This window comes from Dunckerocampus dactyliophorus, chromosome 21, assembly GCF_027744805.1.
Source record: "Dunckerocampus dactyliophorus isolate RoL2022-P2 chromosome 21, RoL_Ddac_1.1, whole genome shotgun sequence".
Lineage (NCBI taxonomy): Eukaryota > Metazoa > Chordata > Actinopteri > Syngnathiformes > Syngnathidae > Dunckerocampus > Dunckerocampus dactyliophorus.
Genome location: NC_072839.1, coordinates 9,309,952 through 9,331,042, shown reverse-complemented (window position 1 = coordinate 9,331,042; position 21,091 = coordinate 9,309,952). Strand labels below are relative to the sequence as shown.

Below are 21,091 nucleotides of genomic sequence, written 5' to 3'. Positions count from 1 at the left end.
TTAGTCGCACCTGACTATGTTGCAGGACTAGCTAACCTTTGAAAAAATGTCCAGTTCATACTCCAGAAAGTACATTTTTTGATGATGGTTCTACATTCCAACCATCACATGACCACACAATCATTTCCAATCCAACACAGATAAAGTCAAAGTCAAGCTTTTGTGTACATTATCATCAGTAAACATATCCTGATTGCAACATAACGGCATCCAAATATGTTTCTATTGAACGAATCATGAAGAAGTGATGTTAAACTGACTATATCCACTTTTAATGCAGTCCACATTAAGAATTATGTCTGTGGATGACATAAAAATGAAGCTGAAAGCATTTATCGCCAATATGCTCCTATTTGTTGGATTTCATTTTGGGCTTCACTGAAGATTGTTGTACTCTCTTCATGATGATTATGAGCGTGCGCCTTGCATCTACAGCTTCACTGGGAAGCTGCCAGAATATTGATGAGGCAAGCATAAAATAGCAGCGTAGCCCCCGGCCGCGTCTTTTACTTTTTGTATGCTCATCATCCGATTATATCTGCAAGGCAAACAAGATCCTCACAGTCAATGAAAGCAACACCTCGTTCGGGGACTGCTGATGGCTGTGGTCATTTTTCTTAGCAGCACATGCCCTCTCTCACTGCCATTTACTTGTGGATTTAGATTTTGAATAGTTGCATTTGGTTTTATGGCCTCCTCCAAGGTGTTTTACTCGGATTGCAGTAAATACGGTACATTTCCCACTTTGAGGAGGAGTGCCATCTGGGCCAATGGGAAAAATTATGCAGGTCCCAAGAGTTTGTATTGCATATTCTTTTGACATTTCCTGAATTTCTCAGTGAATAAAAGCATGAATTCAATCATATGCAGGAAGTGTCTAGAAAAGTGCAGTTTGGTGCTGATCCAAATGAAGATTGCGCTGCTTTGGTGTGCACTCTCTGTGCCAATCTAGTTGTAGTGTGTGATGTAGGGGTGTGTGTGTGTGTGAAAAGGAGGGACTCTGACCCCATGACTAGTTTCCATGTCTTGCCAGCCACAGTACCTTGTCATGTGACTGACAGCCTGGATGGGACAAAGCACTTACTTAATGCACTGGCACATGGAATGCTGGGTAAACACTTTTCATTGGCGTGTCAGTGTCACCTTCCCATCTTGACTACACCCCTTTTCCTTGTCTTGTTCTTTACACTCAGTTCTTGCTCAGCTGATATCGTCATTGACGTTTCGCTGTCATGTGCTTGAGAAAGCGACTCCTGATGTGACAGTGACGGACAGACGGCATGAAAGAGCGCTGGTGTACGTGCTGCCAGACTGTGTACTTGATGTCCAACACAACCCTTAACTCATTCAATCCCAAAGATCCCGATCCCAACAAGTATTTATGCAAAAAGAGGTGATGACGCAACTCTCCACTCATGGATTTCACTGCAGAGCAATTTTAAGCCACAAAAACAGCCACAAGGATTTGATGGACGGAAAAATCACACGACAGGAAGGAGGAAGTGAGAGAGCGTCATTTGTCACTTTGGCGTGCAGAAGGTTACGCATTGTAGGGACATTTTGACACATGCACACACATGTGTGCACACACATGCGCACATAGTTTAGTTCCAAAAGTGAAAGTTCATGACATTATATTTGTAAATAGTTATTTTGATGTAAAACAACCTTTTTTGTGTTGTTTATGTTGGTATCGTTGTTTAGATATTTATGTCAAAGTGAAAGTTATGCTTGAAATACATCTTTTCACAAAAAGCTGTTTTTCCTCTCTTTTCCACTCTGGAACTGATATTTTTGTGAAACGTACCTATGTTCTACTGCTGATTGCTAAAGAACGAAAAACGGTAGAAACTAACTTTTTTTTTCTGATGAAAGACTGAACTTTCTTTTGGTAGGTTCCATAGCACACAATATTCTGTGTGCCTTGAAAGATCAGTCAAAATGGTCGAAAGGGGTTGTCTCTTGAAAAATGGCTGGGACTGAATGAGTTAAGGTGTTTACGAACGTGCGTTCTACACTCGACAAGCAAGAAAAAGAGTCTGAAGGTCACTGTAACCCGCTCCTCCTGCTCTTGAAGACATAAGGCTGGAAAAGCTTCCAATGGGAGAGGAGAGATGGTGGGATGGATTGAGTGGGAAAAGCTGAAGAACATTCAAGGACCTTTGTGGAGATAGTCTTAGTTCTGCATGATTGCATTTATCAATTTGATGGTGTAGAGATTTCATTGCATTCATGTTTAAAAAATGGAAGCTTTCTGATCATGTGCGGGCTTATTTCATTGTCATTTGCTATGTCATGTATTGATGTATTTATTTATTGATTGGCTGTGTGTTGCTGCTGCCTGTCGAGGTCATTTAGTGGTCTTCCAGAAAGGAGGAATCAATACTAGAGGTGTTGTAACCAAACTTCCAGAGTGTAAACTGCTTCAGGCTGTAACAAATCCTGATCCTGAAGCAGGTTGTTGTGTATTTGATCAGCGCATGCAGCGCTGATCATGTTCTGGCTGTGATACAGTGCTGTCAGGCTGGTTCTGTCTGTGGCATTGTTGCCATCACCACCCGGCCACCACAGCCTTCCAGTTAGTGCTCCTCGGGGAGGAACCGTCTGACCTCTGACCTCACACAACATCATGAACGGTCACATGCGTCAGCAGGGCAGCGGCGAGGACATTTTTAGGAAGGTGCACGTCTACGGAGTTATATTTGTGCCCTAACTTTGAGGCAGCAAAGGTAGACTTTAAGCCCTATTAACGTGCAATAATTACTGTTGTGTGCGCAAGCAAGCACATCGCTGCAGCGTTGTCGGTGCAGGAGGCGAGCCGGTGTACTAGTGTACTTCCGGCTGGGTTTTGGGGACTTGGCTCTTTGCTGGGGCTTGCGGGTTGCTGCCTGGATAGTGGACAAAATGCGTGCCTGTTGGTTACTCTCTGGGATGTTTTCGCGATCGACAGGCAAAGTCCCAAAGATCGACTAGTAGCTCACGATCGACGGGTTGGCGACCACTGCTCTGTGGACCTGCCAGGCAACATGTTTTTCTTCTCAATTATCAAGTTTGGATTGGTCAGCCTTGATTATCCGTACATAAAACAGTTTACGGATCACATCACGCATCACAATGAAGGGTACTGAAGGACGGGAGGTTACGGCGAATGATATTTGGCCCCCTTTACAATGGAAATGCAATAAAATCCACTTTGTGCTTCGAGTTTTGCGGCTTGACTCTATCACCGTTTTTCAAAACTATAGTAATTAATCATGCTGTTTCGTGGTTGAATACGGCCTATTGTTAGTCAAATAATATGCATATTAAATCTAAATTAAGCATTTTCTAGCATAAATGCATAATGGATAAATGAACTAAAATACAAGTATAAAACATTCAGAAGACGCATTCAATGACATGACGTGTAGTATTCTACACTGGTCACTAGGTGTCTAAAACCCCTAATAAAAACACGGGCTACTGTTGCGGCCGTAACCCCCGCCAAGCTAAAACTCAACTCTGAACCCCTGATATCACTTCCTGTCCGCTCGCTACTCTGCTCTCCTAGCACCTGAACACATTTATAAGAACATATTTTCAGTTGTTACGTCTACCAAATTGGGTAATACAAGTATAAAAGTGACTCCTCGGGGTGTTATTTTTTGTCTGGAGGGCTCTGATAATGTTAAAAACCATTTTTAGAAGGTCGTGAACAGGTCTTACTTTGAAAATATTTCATTTATAAATAAGGAATTCTACTTTGCGGAAAAATTCACTTATCACAGTGGGTTCTGGAACCAATTAACCGCAATAAACGAGGGATTGCTGTACCGATATCGTCCAGCACTTTATTACAGATACCGATATCAACCGATACCAATATAGACAGCAGCTTTGAACATGAGTTGTATTTTACACTGGTCACTTAACAACCTTGCTCTCTGCTCTCACTCTAATTTTGAGTAGCTCACCAAAGAATATTTGCTTCAACTCTTTTCTTTTTTTTCAGTAATATGTCAATATACTTATCAGTAATACCCCAAAGTAAAACTCAACTCTCAATCCCCGCAGTTTGAGCAACACACTCTCAAGTTTTATTTATGTCTTAAATGGCTTATTTTCTGTTATTGTGTCTTCTATAAAGGGTAATACAAGTGTAACTGTGTTATTTCATGTCTAAGGGGCTCGAATAGTGTTAAAAAACGCATTTACAAGCTTGTAAACAGGTTTTCTACACTTTAACTATGAAAGTATTCCATTTCTAAATAAGAAATTCACTTCTCACTGTCGGGTCTGGGACGAGATAACCGTGATAAACGAGGGATTATTCTATTTACAAAATGAAAACGATACTTGGAAATGATTCCAGATGGTGGACATGGTGAGCTAGCAAGTTTTGTTGCTCTGTGGAGCACGGTGCAGTTCGGTGAGGTCTCACTCGCACGCCGATGTCGGCAGAAAAAAAGATACCGATATGTTATTTCTTTGCCGATCTCTAATGTATACGATAATAAACTGAACCAAAGCGCTTGGTGGAGTAATTGCACAACTATGATACAGGTGCACACGTGCAGGCATGTGGAAAAGAACAAGCAAGTTGTACAGTAACAGCACAGTGAGCAGATGGATCCACTGTTGGGGGCTAAGTGAGGGGAAAATGTGGGGAGTGACGGAGGAGGAGGAGGGGTGGATGGAGACAGAGAGGCAGAATGACTGAAATAGCGCAGGAAGCTTGTGAGAAGGCGAGCGCAGCAGAAACACAGAAAGCCACAGCTTGCGTCAGGGCGGCACTGTCTTCATTAGCGTGAGTACAGGGGCTTCCACGGCGGGAAAATAAACGCTGTTTGCGGCGGGTGTGAAGCAGTGGAGGAGGAGGAGAAGATTGGAAGATGCTACGCATCGCTGCCACCTGACTCATCCCAGGAGTCAACACCTGCAGCAGCTGTCTGAGCGCTCCGGCTAGCAAGGACAACGAGAGAGCTGCTGAGATTATGCGTGGGACAGGAGGCTCCTGTGGATTCCTCATCTTTGCCGACGACGGGAGTGCCAGCTGCGGTTGGACGGGAAGCGGCAGAGCTCACCGGGGCTGCGGGAAAATAAGGAGCCCCCATTTTACTTTACTCGGAAGTGAACGTAAGCGGCTGCCCATGTAGCAGACGTGTTGACTCTACCTGTAGCCAGGTGACCACGGCAGTGCAGTCTACTTGTAGCAGCAGTGGGGGGGGGGGGCAGTGGCCCAGGACACTGAATGACCAGTGTGGCTGATGAAGGCCACCTGGGTCCGCCTGCTGAAAAGAGCCAAGGGAGGTCGCGTCAAGAGCTCAGATGCCTACGTAAGCACACGCAACTTGTTCTGTCTGTGTGTGTGTCTGTGTGCGAAGTGTGCGAAGCCCGTCCGGTGATGGTGACAAGTTGACAGGTGACCATGTCACGCCCCGTCCTAGCAGTGACGTCATGTTGGCAAACAGGTTGCAGACTGTTGAGGCGTAGGTATTTCTAGATATGTCAATATACTTATCAGCAGGAAGGGTGTTTTTTGGGACATCTTCAGCAGTCAACCCAGGTCATGAAGACCAGGAAAGGCTGCTATGTAGCAGCGAGATCTTGGTGTGATGGCTGGGTAATTCTAATCAGGCAGCTATTTTTAACTCAGACCGTGTGTTGGTGCAGTGAGATGAATGAAGATTAGTTAACACACCTGTCTTTTTTTCTTTTTGTTTTGTTGGAACATACCTTTTTTTTAATGAATGCATTCATTTTTTTCCCTGCATCTATTTTCCCTATACGACTTTTATTATGAGGTGACTTATTTATTCTTTTTCATTATATTCTTTTTCATTCTTCAGTACATTTCACAGCAAATGCCTACAAACACATAATGAATAGATATTTAAATGTCAAAACAAGTTCCAATGCATTCATATTTAAATACAGTGACGTGTGGTCAGAGGAGGCGTGATGAAAAATTAAACAAATTCTAACATAAAATAAAGATACTTGTCCATTTAAATTTTATTTTCTGCATGATTCCAATCATTTTTAACATTTTTGTAAGTAAAAATGACAGAATTTGCACATTTCCAGATCAAATACAGAGCAGTTTGTCAACATGTTGCCATTAAAATGTTAAAACGATGGCTTTCTACAGCCTGTTTAATGTCTTTAAGCGCACTACTCCACCTGACCATGAAGGTGCTTGTCACTGCCGTCCTTCCATAGAGAGTAAAAGCCAGCGTTTTCTTTTTTAACTATTGAAATACACAAAAGTCAGCAACAAGTCAAATGCATTAAATATATTTTTACGCTCTGCTGAATTAATGAACTTGACCATCAAAATGGAGGATTACACAGTATTTCCAAGCTCAACAGGAGGTGATCAGACTTTTACAACAAAGTAACAGTTTTTCCTGGAGGATAGGGCTCATGCACTTCATATCCAAATAAAATAGAAGCCCACAAATATTTTTCAGGTTTAAAAAAGTGAATAAATGGGACTAAGAAGGAGTTAAAAACGACGTATTATTTTCTTTTTTCTTGTTGTCCTCCTCTTGTTGTTGACCCAAAAAGAGTCAGCGCCTCACCAGCCATGAACCCTAACCCAATGTGGCACCCGATGGCGAGATTTTAGACCCTCTATCGGTGATTCACACATGCTTACAAAAGAAATTGAGTTGCATTGTTTTCACCGTTGTCTTTAATTTGTAAAGTAACGTATCCCCCAATTTACATGGTTGACAAATTACAAATACAGAAAAATAAATACCCTCACCACAAAATAAAAATCCAGTAAATAAGTGAATAAATCATAGAAATAAAATTACAAATACAACAATCAACATCAAACAATTGAAATAACCACCCAGTTTGCACACAAGCAAACTGCATATATAAAATAATATACACGACTATTGTGCAACCATATATTTGCTTTAATTTGTAACAATAATTGGGCATTTCTTTACAGTTCTATTTCAGTTCTAAACAGTTCTATTTTAAGAAAATATATTGCCGCCCCCTTAGCATCCTCCTACAGTGCCTAATGGGCCCGCCGGCTCTGCAAAAATGAGTAAATAATTAAATGTGAGTTCAAATGAACATATTTAAATGTAAGTTCCATACGCCTTGGGAGTGATGGGGGTTTAAAAAAAAACAAAAACAACCGTCTTCCGAGTGAATGGGAGCTGACGTACATGACTGTCTTCACAGGGTTCAGCCGACTCCTACACCAGCCGTCCATCAGACTCGGATGTGTCTCTGGAGGAGGACAAGGAGGCGGTGCGAAGAGAGACAGAGCGGCAGGCTCAGGCGCAGCTCGACAAGGCTAAGGTACACCACCCGACACTTGAGCTCACACAGGCAACATGTGCCCCGTGCTTTAAGGGCTTACTCATTAAAGTACAAAATTGATTTCTCTGACCTTTTTGTGGTGGCACACTGAGGCAGCGAAGGAGTTTCAGGCAGGAGGACTTGGACTTGGAAGATGAAATTACAAATCATGACTCATGTTTTGGATTCTAGGAAGAAATTAAAGGCACTCTCTGAGTCCAAAGTGCCACGAGTCCCAAACTATCACAATTTGGATCAACACCAATTTGGACGTCTTACTTGCTGCATATTCAAATTGGCTGAGAAATGAAGACAAATGATGAAAAAGGCACTACCTTGCAATTTTGAAGTCAAAATATATCTTAGATGAATGGGTTCTACCTAGGCTTACGCCTTCGGTCGGGGGTGTCCAAACCTTTTCCACCGAGGACTGCTTGTTGAAAAATCAGATAATTTTTTTTAACAAACCCACGTGATGGATGCTGAGATGTCTTTCTTATTTAGAGAAAAAATAGCCTTTTGCAATTTTTAAAAATCTTTTACAAATGTTTCCTCTTTCTTCTTGCACATTTTCTTCTCATAATATTATGACTTTATTCTAATATTTTGACTTAAATTTTTTCCCAACTTAATTTCGCCAAAATTGCAACGTTTGTTTCTCGTACTATGACTTTTTCCCCCTTAATATTTAAATTTACAGTTCTGCCTTGATTATCGTGGTGAATTGGTTCCAGACTTGACCGCGATAAGTGAATTTTCGTCAAGTAGGATTCAATATTAATAAATTGACAGCATAGAAAACCTGAGTTTCTAAATACATTTTTTACCATAATTAGAGCCCTGTAGACACTAAATAACACCCCTATAGTGACCTTTACACTCCTATTATTCTTTGTTCATACCAGATTACTAATGCTCAAGCTACAGGATCACTGCAGGGACACCAGGGACAACCATGGCTTTAAGCACATCATGCTAGTGAGATGTAAATATCTAACTTTTTTTTAAAGCCAAGTCATGTCTAGTTTATGAAGGAATTTGTGAGTATAGTACTGTTTTTATTTCCTATAGAAAGTCTTATTTCTGGCTTATGAACATAATCAAGATGTAGTACTAAAAACAAGTGTGGAAAAAAAATGTTAAGGTTATGAGCAAAGGCAGAAAAAGGGTATTAGGTTGAATAGAAATGCAGGATATATTTATTCTACACCTAAGTTTTGGAATGTGGAAGAAGGACAAAGCAAGAAGCCAACAACTTACCACTTCCACACAGAATGGGAGGAGAACTTTTCACTCTGACATGCCACAGCTGACTTAGTCATGTGACATCAATGTTTTGTGTCATTAATGACACCTAGGGACCAGAATACTACATATAATTTGTCTTTCAATATTTTTGGAGTAATAATAGGCCATGGAAAAACACGAAACAGCGATCATTTATTACGTTTTGAAAAACTGCACTAGAGTGAGGGAGCAGTGTTCGTTGATGTATCTCTTTTAATATTATGTCTTTAATATTATATTTTGATTTTATTCCTGTAAAATTACGGGCAAAAAATTGCTCTTTTTCCATTTTTGCCGGCAATTAAATAAAAAAAATAAAAAAAAAAACAGCCACGGGCTCTCTTCATATTTTGTTTCTGTAAAAATACTTGCAAAAAATGACTCTTTTTTTTCCGTTTTTGCTGTTGTTTTTTTTAGTTTTCTTGTTTAATTGTATTTTTACAATGTTCTGAATGTGCCAATTTAAAAAAACAACAACAAAAAAAACTGCTACGGGCCGTAAATGGGCCCCCGTGCCGTACTTTGGGTAACCTTGCCTTAGTTCTATCTGCTTAGCAACCATAGAAAGCATTTTTTAGGTTCACGTGCTCATGGAGGCAAATAAAAATACATGATACAACAACTAGCCAGTGTGATTATGAACAAACAGCTTGCCTCTCACACAATTTGTCTCCTTGCATTCTTTCTTTCTGCTACCTTCTGCAACCAAGTCTCTCGCAGTCCCTAACCCCCCCATACCCACCACTGTATCCTCCACCCCTCAGCAGTCAATATGGCATCCCTAATGAGCGCCTGTGTTGCGTAAGTAGCAACACGAGCGTATGCGGCGCACGGCGGAGATACTATTCCAGACAGCCGAACATGCAAAGTACAGTACAGTGTACAGGATCATGAGTCACGTGACTCCAACCACGCCAAGGACACTGTGTCCTGCATGATCTTTTAACTGTCACAAGCACACACACAGGGAATATCGTTGCTTACGTGTCTTATGAACATCTATTGCTCATTTAGGAAAGATTGGCAGCTGACTTATCAATAAATGAACACCAGGATGAGTTGTATACAGAATATGCAGCATATGAAGTATCTACAAAGAAAATTTCAGGCTGCTTCATGAGCCCGTAGAGGAACAAGTTTACCATTATAATGTTATTGCTTTCATTAAAGCGCCATAAACATAACGGGAACAGCTTGCTTTGATGTATGGACCGTTTCCAGCTGTACTTGCTTATGTTGCGTCATGGTACGCGTATGCTTAAGTGGTGAAATCTTTCAATGTCGATGAGTCATAGCTTCCAGGACTACGTTTACACCTCACACGTCGTGCAGACCATTCAAACTACAGTCGTCCATCGCTACATCGCGGTTCCAACATTGCTCCATCACTCTATCGTGATTTTATTAATACATAAATGACCACTGTTTCATGCTTGACTATGAAATTAGTCAAAAAATATTGAAAAAGAAGTCACTAGGGATCAGTAATGTTATATTGAAGAGACATTACCTTAACTTGAACTTGAAGTCTTACTTTGTCCTTCTTCCACATTCAATTTCTTAAGTTTAGAATAAATCAATTGTAGGCTCGGTAGCTTGCCATGCCTTACAACGGCGGCCGTCTCTAATGTCCCTAGAGAGCCTGTGCGTACAAGTTGCACAACGTGGTGTAAACAAAACCAGAAGTAGTGCAGCAAATGTACGTCTATGTATGCCAGATACATGTCAGACTGGCTGCCCTGTACTGTATATCAAGTGACAAACATGCCATGCCATTGACCCACATTACGTTTGAGATACTGCAACAGCAAGGGACTTTCCCAAAGCTAATTATCGCTTATCATGTTGACTTTATTTTAAGGGTGATTATAGGAGTGTTATTTCATGTCTACGAGGCTCTAATAATGAAAAAAATGTGTCATAAACAGGTTTTCTATGCTCAAACTATGAGAGTATTCCATTAATAATTATTGAACCTGACTTCATGGAAATTCTGGAACCAAATAAGCACAATAAGCAGCTTTTGAGCTCTTGTTCTCCTTCCTGGTAGACAAAACCAGTTGCGTTTGCCGTTCGCACCAACGTCAACTACAGCCCAAGTTACGATGACGACGTCCCCGTACCTGGCATGGCCGTCTCCTTTGAGGCTAAAGACTTCCTCCACGTCAAAGAGGCGAGTAGCTTCTCACGCTTGGCACACTTTTACCAAGGTGACGGCGCTGAAGGTTCTTTACCGCTTGCAGAAATTCAACAACGACTGGTGGATCGGACGTCTGGTGAAGGAGGGCTGCGAAATCGGTTTCATTCCCAGTCCGGTGAAGCTGGAAAACACCCGACTCCTCCAAGAACAGAGAGCGAAGCTGGGCAAGTTTCATTCCAGGTAAGAACATTTTGAAAAGGTTGACATTTTCAAGAAGTTTTGAGAAACGCCTGCACGTGACGAGTGTTGTGGCCTTCTTATTCTTTCAGTAAATTGGGAGCAAACTCCTCCTCGAGCTTAGGTGAAGTGGTTCCTAACTCAAGAAAGTCTACTCCTCCTTCATCAGGTAGGTACAGTAGCATCCCAGACAACACCAGTGTCATTCTTGCAAACATCTCATCAGCTCCCTCTGGCTGGTAGGCTTCAGTCTGATACTGTTAGTGTGACCCCTGTCGTGTGTGTTTGTGTGTGTGTGTGTGTGTGTGTAGCCATTGATATAGACGCCACAGGCTTAGACCCAGACGACAATGAGCTTCCAGTCAACCTGCGCTCCCCTAAAGCCGCTCCCAACACTGTCATGTCATATTCGTTAGCAAAAGAGAAACGAATGGCCTTTTTTAAGAAGGTAAACTGGACCCGGCGCGCTCTCTCCCTCTTCTGTCTGCGCACGGTTCTGACCCAATGCTTGTGGTTAGCGGACGTGGCTAGGCACTCATTTTCTTGTCCACGCGTAATTCACGAGCATGCAAGCTTCTTCTTAACCTTTTGTGTCTCTCCTCTTCCGTCTCACCGCAGCCAAGCAGAAGCAGAAGTCGGTAAGTTGTGTTACGCTGGCACAGCAGGGGGCGCCTGCGCTTCACCCTTCTTCCTCCGCCCCAGCGCACGGCTCCTGCGAACCTTGTCTTGTGTTGGACCTCATAATCTGATAGAGTGACAGCTCAGTCATTTTTAAACACCTGCTTTCCATGCGGGCATTCACTTGTGAAGCGCGGTACTTCCTGGGCCTGCCCTCCATTGCTATAATCAAAGTGATGGCTCCTCCCATCAGTTATTCCTGGTAACAGCAGAAAGCAGGAAATGTTTTGTTTAGATAGTCCAGGCCTACATAAGATAGCAGTCTGTCTGCTTGGCTTGACTTGTCCACACAAAGTAAATATAGAACACAAACTGAGCTTTCACTCACTTGAATTGATTTATCTTGTTCCTATGTGCCATGGAATGAGCTGTTTGCACTTCTAACGACATAAAATAAGACAGCTCTGATTGATTATTACTACACACATCTCATTTCATGGTCCAGAACAGCTCACTGCTGAATGATTCTAAATGGTTTGTTGTAGTATTTGTGCATGGCTTTCATGAGGCTCCTTCCTCTCTAAAGACGGAACACATTCCTCCATATGACGTTGTGCCTTCCATGCGGCCCGTGGTTCTGGTGGGACCATCACTGAAGGGCTACGAGGTGCGTCTCTAAACATGGCACATGGATGCATGACGACCTTGTTAAATCTCTTGTCTTGTTGGTTAGGTGACCGACATGATGCAAAAAGCCCTGTTTGACTTTTTGAAACACCGATTTGAGGGAAGGTAGGTTCTCATCCCACTTCCTTCCTCATTCCTCGTCTCTCTCCTCTTAACCTCCCCCGGGGGAGTGTGTTGCCGCTAGAAATAGTTCTCGTGCATGTCCTTAATAGGCCATAGCGGACTTTGTATCTTTTCTATGTTGAGTCTTCTGCTTGTTGCTCTCCCAAGCGCCAATTAGAAGCCAAGCGGCGGGCAACGCACACAGTGCCAAGATCCACTGTGGACCGTCAGCAGTATTCTTCACACATGAAGATCATTAAGCAGTGTAGTTCATGCTCATTTCACTGACTATTATGTTATCACTGCTGTTACTGCAGCCACATAACATACATAACATTTTTACTGGCTGTTCACTGACATGCACTCCTATTAAGAATTTACATTTTGCACTGTTGAATAGGTTCTAAGTGAAGCTTCAAAATGCAAAAATAAGAAATGGGAGCGACGCACAAAAAATTTGAGCAAGCAATTTACGGGAAACAACCATTAAATTGAAATAGGCTGTTCACCAGCTGTATGGAGGCATTTGCAAGAAAAGTGACTGTCGTAGTTATTAGATGAGATTCACCTGCAGAACCATCCCCTTCAAGGAAGCTAACAAATAGGCTTGTCACAATAACAAATTTTGCTGGTCCATAATTGTGCTAAAACTTATCGACGATAATCGATAATTTCGACCTTTTTTTTTTAAACCATATTATCATTTGGTTTATTATTTATTTCAATGATCATTTTGTCATGTCACATTTGCGCCACTAGATGGCACTCAAGCATCGTGTACCCAAAGCACAGAAGCCACCTACTGAAACACTCACGATTCGGACGTCACCACGTCACAGACCAATCCTACTCTTGGTGTCAAAAGAACTACACACAGCAACGCAATAGGTGCATAAAAACAGACAATGTTGCAATTCCTACTGTTGGCTTTTCAAATGGTTTCTTTTACAATGTAGCGAGCAACACTGTGCGATGTTTCATTTAATATGTACGATCAAACACCTCAGTCGGCATTGACTTGTCGGGAAGAAGGCTTTGCTTCACAGCCACACTGGAACTGTGACATTCGGCTTAGAAACGATTATTCTTGTGCCTTCATTCATAACCGCGACTGCTAGCTAACTGCTCGCACTCCGTGTACTACTGGGAAAAGAGGCTTACTAGGCTAGCTGAGAAGATGCTCGCTCTCTTCTGTGTTCATTTCATATGGCGCCAATGAACACAGACACATGCAGAGTGAACCCTCTTATCATCCAGAGAGACTAACAGATGGATCATAGCTATCGACCTGTTTTTTTTTTTTTTTTTAATCATTCGATAAATCGATATATCCATTATCGTGACAGGCCTACTAACAAACTAAATGCACAGAAGCACAATCCAGGTTTAAGCTCTAAATATGCCTCACTACCTAGCTCACTAGCATAGGCACTCGCCACTAATCAGTGCAATCGATTGAGGGTGTCACAAGACACTCAGTTCACGTGACGTGATTGGGTTTACAAGAATGACATCAGTTTAAAAAAAATATATATACACGACAATATATTGCAATCTACTACACAATCTTCACACTTCTGCACTCTGTGTGTATGCTGGCGGCCCCCCCATCCACCCACCGAGACAAAGACTGTATGACTGACAAAGGGCTCACTCCATTCATGCTGTTGTTCTATGGAACAAACGTGCCAAGGTGCTGAAACCAATGCACAGAGTGCCTGTTTGGAGGCGAGGAAAACAGACACACTTAGCAGTATATTGAGGGCATTTTCATTCATTGTGTGATGAATGTATTTATTGTCGTCCCAGTGTTTGAGTGAGAAATCTTGTAAACTTTTGTGACAGGAGGTCTTTCTGTTCTTTACTTTTTCCCCTAATGTTCGTCTCTCATTAGGTGTCCTTAATGTTGTGCATGTCGAGTACGTTGGTAATATCTTAATAGTGTTGGCCTCATCATCCCTTGTGACAGAATATCCATCACTCGCGTCACGGCGGACATCTCTCTCGCCAAGCGCTCAGTCCTAAACAATCCCAGCAAGCACGCTATCATCGAACGCTCCAACACACGCTCCAACTTGGGTAAGTTTTATTCGTATCGTAATGGAGGAAGAAACGCACAACACAAACTCAAAACAAGCCCTAACACGCTTTGTTGTGAGTGGAAGTTGCAAGCTGGCGCCATTGTTTTGCTGGCACGTTGTCGTCTGGTGGGTTTGCGTAAGCCGCTGTGGACGAGTCACGGTTCTTCAGCATGGAAGCGTGGTTAAGCCTTTCGTTGCTGTTTCGCCTAAATTTACTGACTGAAGCTAAATTGATCATATAGGTCAGCTGACTTCCAGTAATTCACGTAGTTGTCACGTTAACATGTCAGGCACCTTTTCAGCCGAAGTCCAGAGCGAAATCGAGCGCATTTTCGAGCTGGCTCGGACGCTGCAGCTGGTGATTCTGGATGCCGACACCATTAATCACCCGTCACAGCTGGGCAAGACGTCCCTCGCCCCCATTATAGTCTACGTCAAGATCACCTCTCCCAAGGTGAGACAATCAACGTCATGTTATTTACCCATTGACTTTTCTTGGTTTGTTCCTGTAATGTAGTAAGTGCACAGGTGTGCAGCAAACACCTTCCATCATATCGAAGCATGTCGTCTCCAGGTGCTGCAGAGACTCATCAAGTCGCGAGGAAAGTCTCAGGCCAAACACCTCAACGTCCAGATGGTGGCAGCAGACAAGCTGGCCCAGTGCCCACCCGTAAGTCTCCTCACCTTTAAAAGGTGCAGGTCTTCTCGAGTTAGTTCTTTTTGTCCGTATTTTTGACCCCAAATCCCTCACATTTTTATCAGAAGTAAAATCATGACCACATCAATTTATAAAAACAACGTACAAAGTGTGTCAGCAAAGTTCCAGGACTGTTGATGTCAATGGCAATCTGTGAGGAGCATCGTCCACGGCGAGTTCTTGCCACAGGGCCAGACCATCAACCAACAATCTCCTCACAATGCCTTGAACATTCTACACTTCCTGGCTGAGAAGATTCCTGGCCGATTGTCGTGCTGGAGCAACTCCCCTACTCACCTGACCTGGCTCCGTGTGACTTTGTCCTCTTTCCAAAGAAGGCACGTTTTGAAGACATGGAAAACATCAAGATGGCTGTGGAGGATCCCGCTGTGCATGAAGGCGTGGCAGAAAACTGGGAAAGTGCATCAGACTCTAGGGGGATTACTGTGAAAGGGAAACGTTATAGTTTGGATGTCACTCCTGGAACTTTTCTGACACACCTCAACATTTTAAATAAAACAAATTGTGTTGTTTCATCGCTTGTCCTCAGGAGATGTTCGACATCATCCTGGACGAGAACCAGCTGGAAGACGCGTGCGAGCACATGGCCGACTACCTTGAGGCCTACTGGAAGAGCACCCACCCAACCAGCTGCGACTCCCCTGACCCCCTGCTGACCAGGCTGCCGACGGCCCCCCTGCCCTCCTCCAGCACGCAGGTGTGAGCCACAATGAGTGTATGAGAGAATGAAGATGACATTGACAAAAGATTTGACATTTGTTCTTCCACTGCTTTCTTTCACTACTGGACTGGTAAGACTGACAAAGTTGGTGATACACGTAGCAGCGATTACACATGCTGACTCATTTTGAGTGATGATTCTTGGTAAAGGACACAACTCTTCAAGGAGACCAGCTGCTTCAATAGATGCCTGACCATTGTTGAAGCTAGTGTGTGTGTGTGTGTGTGTGTGTGTGTGTGTAGCCAGGCTCCTGCAGTCACGTTTCCACCCAGCGGTGCAGTCCAGTATAAGGTTTAGAGGTGTCAGGGGTGGGTGTAGGTGCATAGCACGGTGACATTATAGCGTGGACAGTGACTGGCCGCATAATGTCGCACTACAAACTACCGCTTGGTGGAAAGGAGGCTTCGGCCATTGCTCTTTTTCTTCTTTCACTGTGTTTATTGCTAACCTCAGGGTGGCGCTGCAGAGCACAGAGGAGAGAAAGCCTTCTCCAGAGAGGACCAGGATGACGGCGACGGGGAGGCCGAGGATGACGACAACCAGGAGGAGAGGCCACTGAGGACGGAGTCATCCAGGAGAGGGCAGCACATCCACCATCGCTCTGCTTCAAGCAAGACCGAGCAGAACAATCACCACCATCATCACCACCGTCACCACCACAGCAGCAGCAGCCGGGCCAGGGGGCTCGCCCGCCAGGAGACTTTGGACTCGGAGACTCCAGACAGCCGAGAGAGCAAGGACGCCGCTCACGAGGAGCCTCGCACTCAGCTCCTCCAACATCAGGAGGAGGACAAGGATTTAGGGGAGGGACAGCCGCACCGGGACCACAATCACCATCACCACCACCACCACCATCATCACCACCGTGGGGGCGGGCAGGACGAGGGAGGCCACCATCGCTCCAAGGAGCGCGAACAGGACCACAATGAACGAAACAAACAGCGCACTCACCACCACCACCATCACCACCACCGGCCCACGAGGGACCACCACCACCATAACTACTACGACCCAGAATGAGAGGGGGTGGTGGCAGCCAAAAAGAGGGGCAATGCAGGAGAATGGGCCATCCCCCAGTAGAGGACTTTATCATGTGCTGCTCACTTCCAAACCACACCACCTCACTTCCTTTTCTTAGTATGTGGATCTATGCATAGACGTGCTTTATGTGTGGATATGCATGAACATTCACAAATATGCATCTCTTCTTTTTGAATGCCCTTTCTTTCACCAAGCCACTCGGTTGGAGGCTGAGGTCTTTTGGAGGTAAAGTAAGTTAAGCATGAGATGAGTACAAGTCTGAGAAGTTCCGAAACCAGGCAGCCTCTGCTCATATTCATGTTGCAGCTAAAACCTGAAAGCATGTGCTGCGTTGTAGACTGCTGGGAAGTAGAATATATCCCCGAGCTTTCAAAAGTCAAAAAAACCATGAGTAAGGAATTTATCTAGTATAAGCAAGAAATATATTTCTATCATTCATGGTCCTCCATGTGCTCCTAAGAATTTCCAATGCACCTTTCAGGTTGGTGTGTGTACCTTTCAAACTTCCCAGATTTCTAGAAAGCAGCATGAGCACAAAATGAAAATGATTTGTTTACTTACACCAATAAAAGACAACATGGCAGATGGTAAAGAAGCTTTCCTCCAGAGGCAAGGCAAGCTATCCAGTAATATATACCCTCTAAACTTGGAGAAGTACATGTTTCTATTCTTCCTGGGAGAGCTCGTGTTCTTTGAATGGACTTTTCTAACCAACTTCATACGTTGGAGAATGTAGAGGAATATCAACTGAATGCAAAATCATGGCTTCCACTCGAGTCATCTTGTTTACAATCCCTCATTTTATTTGCTTTTCTTGGACAACTGTAGAGGAAAAAGCAAGCATTTGTATGCTACATTGGTAGCGCTGCAGCTTTTTAAACAGTGTACATTAAAAAATTTGGACGTGTGCTCTTTGAGAACACCCGGGCTGTGACGTCTATAAATAGTTTTTGTGAAACGCTGCTGAAAAATTGAGCGAGGCCTCCCGAGGCGTCATGGCAACGTCCACACGAGTGACAATCCCGAAAAGTCGATTCGCTTGCCTTTCATGGCGAATCTGAGGCTCTTTTGCAGTTAGCTGGTGCACTTGCGAGACAAACGTCCATAAATAATTCCTTTTTCACTACCTCTCATGACCTCTTTCTGCACGCCACTTCCTGGTCTGCGCGGCTGTCGCCACGGCAGCTGTGTCGTCACTGTTGTCATGGCGACACTGCAAGCAGAGCTGCTGCAGCTTCTCCCTACATGGACTGCAGCCTGCTTTGTGTACTTGGAAGACCAGAGCGCTATGGTTTCCATGGAAATGCTTGACAAGCAAAAGAATGTGCTGACGTAGCGCATTTACTGCAGCAGCTCTACTGGGACTGAGATGGACTGAGAAGGCAACTTTTTAATAAAGCCATACCAAGCTTGTGTAACAATGTCACATCGCCATCTACTGGCCCGGCATGCCTATTACAGTATCGTGTCAGGAATCATGTTTTCTGGAATTTGGCAATAAAAAAGCCAATGGTGTCGCTGTTGGCCCTGCAGGAGAGGGGTGCGCCCGCGGCCACTTGCTCCCAGCTCAGCTCGGGCCGGAACCTCTGGAGGAGACGGAGCTGCTCTTGAGCCAGGCCCGCCCCTGGCATGCCCTCGGCGCCGATGTGAGGCTCCTGTCGGCGGTGAGCTTTGCTTTAGGTTTCCTTTGAAGCGGCGCGTACACAAAGAAGATGGCGTCCTTACCTGAGATTGCAGCTTGAGGCAGGGAAAGGTGCGCAGGGCCCACGCCACCTGCTCCTCGTTCTCAGCCAGCGTCACCGTGCACGTGCTGTACACCAGAACCCCGCCTTTCTTCAGCAGCTGCACCGCCTGCAAGGACAAGCAAGCACCTTTGAGCACTTGACCTTGACACAACCCACAGGTGGATTTATACACTCATTATCACATTAACTGATGTCATGTTTAATTCATAACTATTAGGGGTATCACAAGATGTCGCAAGATTAAAACGTGACAAGATATCTTGTTCAGAAAAAAACTGTCTCAGCACTAGCCCTGGGACCATAATAAATAAGACATCATTTTCGCCACCTAGTGGTGTAAAAGAGTCATGAACCTACAGCTTGAAAGAGCTTGCGCTGCAGTGGTGCAAAGGAGCATATCTCCTTCAGGTTCCAGGTGCTCGCCATGTTGGGTCTCTGACCCAGGCCGCTGCACGGAGCATCCAGCAGGATCCGGTCGAAGCTCTCAGGGGGGAAAGGCGGTTCTGCAGAAGAAGCAAGCTAAGCTGCAGATTAATGTGGCGCATTGAAGGCATGAAACGTTGTGCTGTTACCTTCAGCTTCAGGGTTCGAGTGCTCACTCACAGCCCGAGTGCTGTTGAAGCAAAAGGCTTTGATGCAACGCAGCTGCAACGTTTGAGCATTTTGACGAATCAGCTCCATCTTGTTTGAGATCCGTTCTAAAGCCACTACTTCACCCTGCCGCACACAAACGCATGTCCACATTGTTCTCAAACAGTGCGAGCCCCCAGTTTCACTTGTACCTGGTCCCTCATGAGGGTGGCGATGTGACACGTCTTCCCGCCCGGGGCAGCACACATGTCCAGGATGCGTTCTCCGGGACGAGGCCCCAGTACATGGCCCACAACCACGGAGGGAAGGTTCTGCCAACATCAGTCAGGACTGTAAGACACCGTCGGCAAGCACCCTACTGGTGAAGTCAAAGACTCACCTGTAAGAAGACTAGTTGAGGTAAAAGCCCGTCAAAGGAGGGCGTGGCATACAGTGGCTCAATCATGCGGATGCCAACACCTCTGGAACAAAAGAGCGTTGCGCTAAAGCCTCCATCCTCACGTTCCACATGACATGTACACTCCAAGAGCAAAAACACACCTTGCAGGTTCACCTGAACAAAAAATGCTGGAGCGGTCCTTTTCCGCCACTCCGTTTCCCACAAACACTCTCTTCCCGTGGAAGCTAAACGCCCCTCGTGTGCATTTCCCCTCCAAGTCAGAGAAGACGGACACCACGTCTCCAGCCTTCATATCTAAAGGACACAAAGACAAACGCTAACACGTGTGCTTGATTCATTCGTCTTCCCAGGAGAAGAAATTTACGTTTGGGGCAGGCCAGCATTCCAGGAGCAAAGACGTGAGCGCCTCTCAGCACGGCGTTCCCACACTGAGCGCCCACCACCACCTCCTTGCTGAGCTGCTGCACACATCTGAGAAAGGACAAGAGGTTACTTCCTGACATTAAGTTTCTCGTCACATCCTCACACACCTCGGCCCGTCCACAGGAAGCAGCAGCACATCTGGAACACTGGGATGCGGAAGCACCTGAAGCTCCTCCGTGTGCTGTCCAACGCCGACACATACGTGAACACGACTGTCCTCGTGAACGTGGCGGCTAACCTTCTTCAGCTCCTCGCAAAGCTTGTGTCGGATTTCTCCCAGCGGCGCCAGATGAACGCTGGCTCGGACGCAAGTGGAAGATGGCGGGTGTGACAGGCAGGTGAGCAGCGTCTCAAAACGCCGTTCTGCCTCGTGACGGCCGACGGACGCCAACAACTGAACAAAAACAAGTTTGCCATGGTCAAATTGAAAACCAGACACATAAAACATCCAACAACGACTACTGCTTATCTCCTGTTCAGGGTTGTAGGCTACACCCCGGACACGTCCCTGTCAATCACAGGATTTAGAGATCGTTATCTGATATGGTTGTTTCTCTATCACTTAAAATAAACATACCATAAAATGATATTAATTCATATCTTCGAAAACAAGACCAGCTAAACCAGTACATACAATCAATCAAAAACGGCATTGTTATATTTGTTGTCTTCCACTGGGATAAGATAAATACTAGTACTGCATATTGTACATGTACCTCATTGTTTAAAAAGACGCCCTTCAGATAATCGGTGACTTCTGGCCTCAGAGAAATCCTTGGAAAGAATGACATTCTTCTGCAGTAATACTTCAGTTTGGAAGTCGAAGTTGCACATAAGAGGGGAAAAAGATCACATAAACAACCGTCTTGCACGAGGAAGTGCCCACTTGTGTTTGTTGCGGCATGGTCGCTGCACAAGCTTCCGTGTACGTCACAGCTGGTGGGGCACGTGGTGTAGGGGAACTCACGCTTATTAAACCCAAAAATGCTTTA

General features: G+C 44.6%; 2 protein-coding genes across 2 annotated transcripts in view; one reads left to right on the top strand and one right to left on the bottom strand.

The window, feature by feature from the left end:
• Nucleotides 1-17,862, top strand: part of cacnb2a (calcium channel, voltage-dependent, beta 2a) — a 45,885-nt gene extending 28,023 nt beyond the window's left edge. Inside the window, 12 exon segments of the mRNA XM_054765439.1 lie at nt 7,189-7,308; nt 10,646-10,768; nt 10,839-10,975; nt 11,065-11,141; nt 11,591-11,610; nt 12,177-12,257; nt 12,324-12,382; nt 14,349-14,458; nt 14,763-14,914; nt 15,035-15,130; nt 15,708-15,875; nt 16,353-17,862. Coding sequence (XP_054621414.1) covers nt 7,189-7,308; nt 10,646-10,768; nt 10,839-10,975; nt 11,065-11,141; nt 11,591-11,610; nt 12,177-12,257; nt 12,324-12,382; nt 14,349-14,458; nt 14,763-14,914; nt 15,035-15,130; nt 15,708-15,875; nt 16,353-16,979 — 1,770 coding nt within the window. The 3' untranslated portion in view covers nt 16,980-17,862.
• Nucleotides 15,864-21,022, bottom strand: nsun6 (NOP2/Sun RNA methyltransferase 6). The gene is made up of 10 exons (XM_054765440.1): nt 20,816-21,022; nt 20,207-20,493; nt 20,041-20,147; nt 19,817-19,970; nt 19,656-19,737; nt 19,468-19,587; nt 19,258-19,402; nt 19,043-19,188; nt 18,666-18,791; nt 15,864-18,595 (listed from the first exon to the last, which is right to left on the bottom strand). The coding sequence occupies exons 1-10, from the start codon at nt 20,888-20,890 to the stop codon at nt 18,416-18,418; spliced, it is 1,422 nt and encodes a 473-aa protein (XP_054621415.1). The 5' UTR covers nt 20,891-21,022; the 3' UTR covers nt 15,864-18,415.
• Nucleotides 21,023-21,091: the final 69 nt, after the last annotated feature.

What these genes read in the sequence shown, in the direction of transcription:
- nsun6 (XM_054765440.1), bottom strand. Translation starts at nt 20,890, where the DNA reads ATGTCATTCTTTCCAAGGATTTCTCTGAGGCCAGAAGTCACCGATTAT. An exon ending in CCACCCTCATGAGGGACCAG is followed by an intron (nt 19,403 to 19,467) that starts GTACAAGTGAAA and finishes TGTGTGCGGCAG; the next exon opens with GGTGAAGTAGTGGCTTTAGA. An exon ending in GCCTCAAGCTGCAATCTCAG is followed by an intron (nt 18,596 to 18,665) that starts GTAAGGACGCCA and finishes CACCGCCGACAG; the next exon opens with GAGCCTCACATCGGCGCCGA.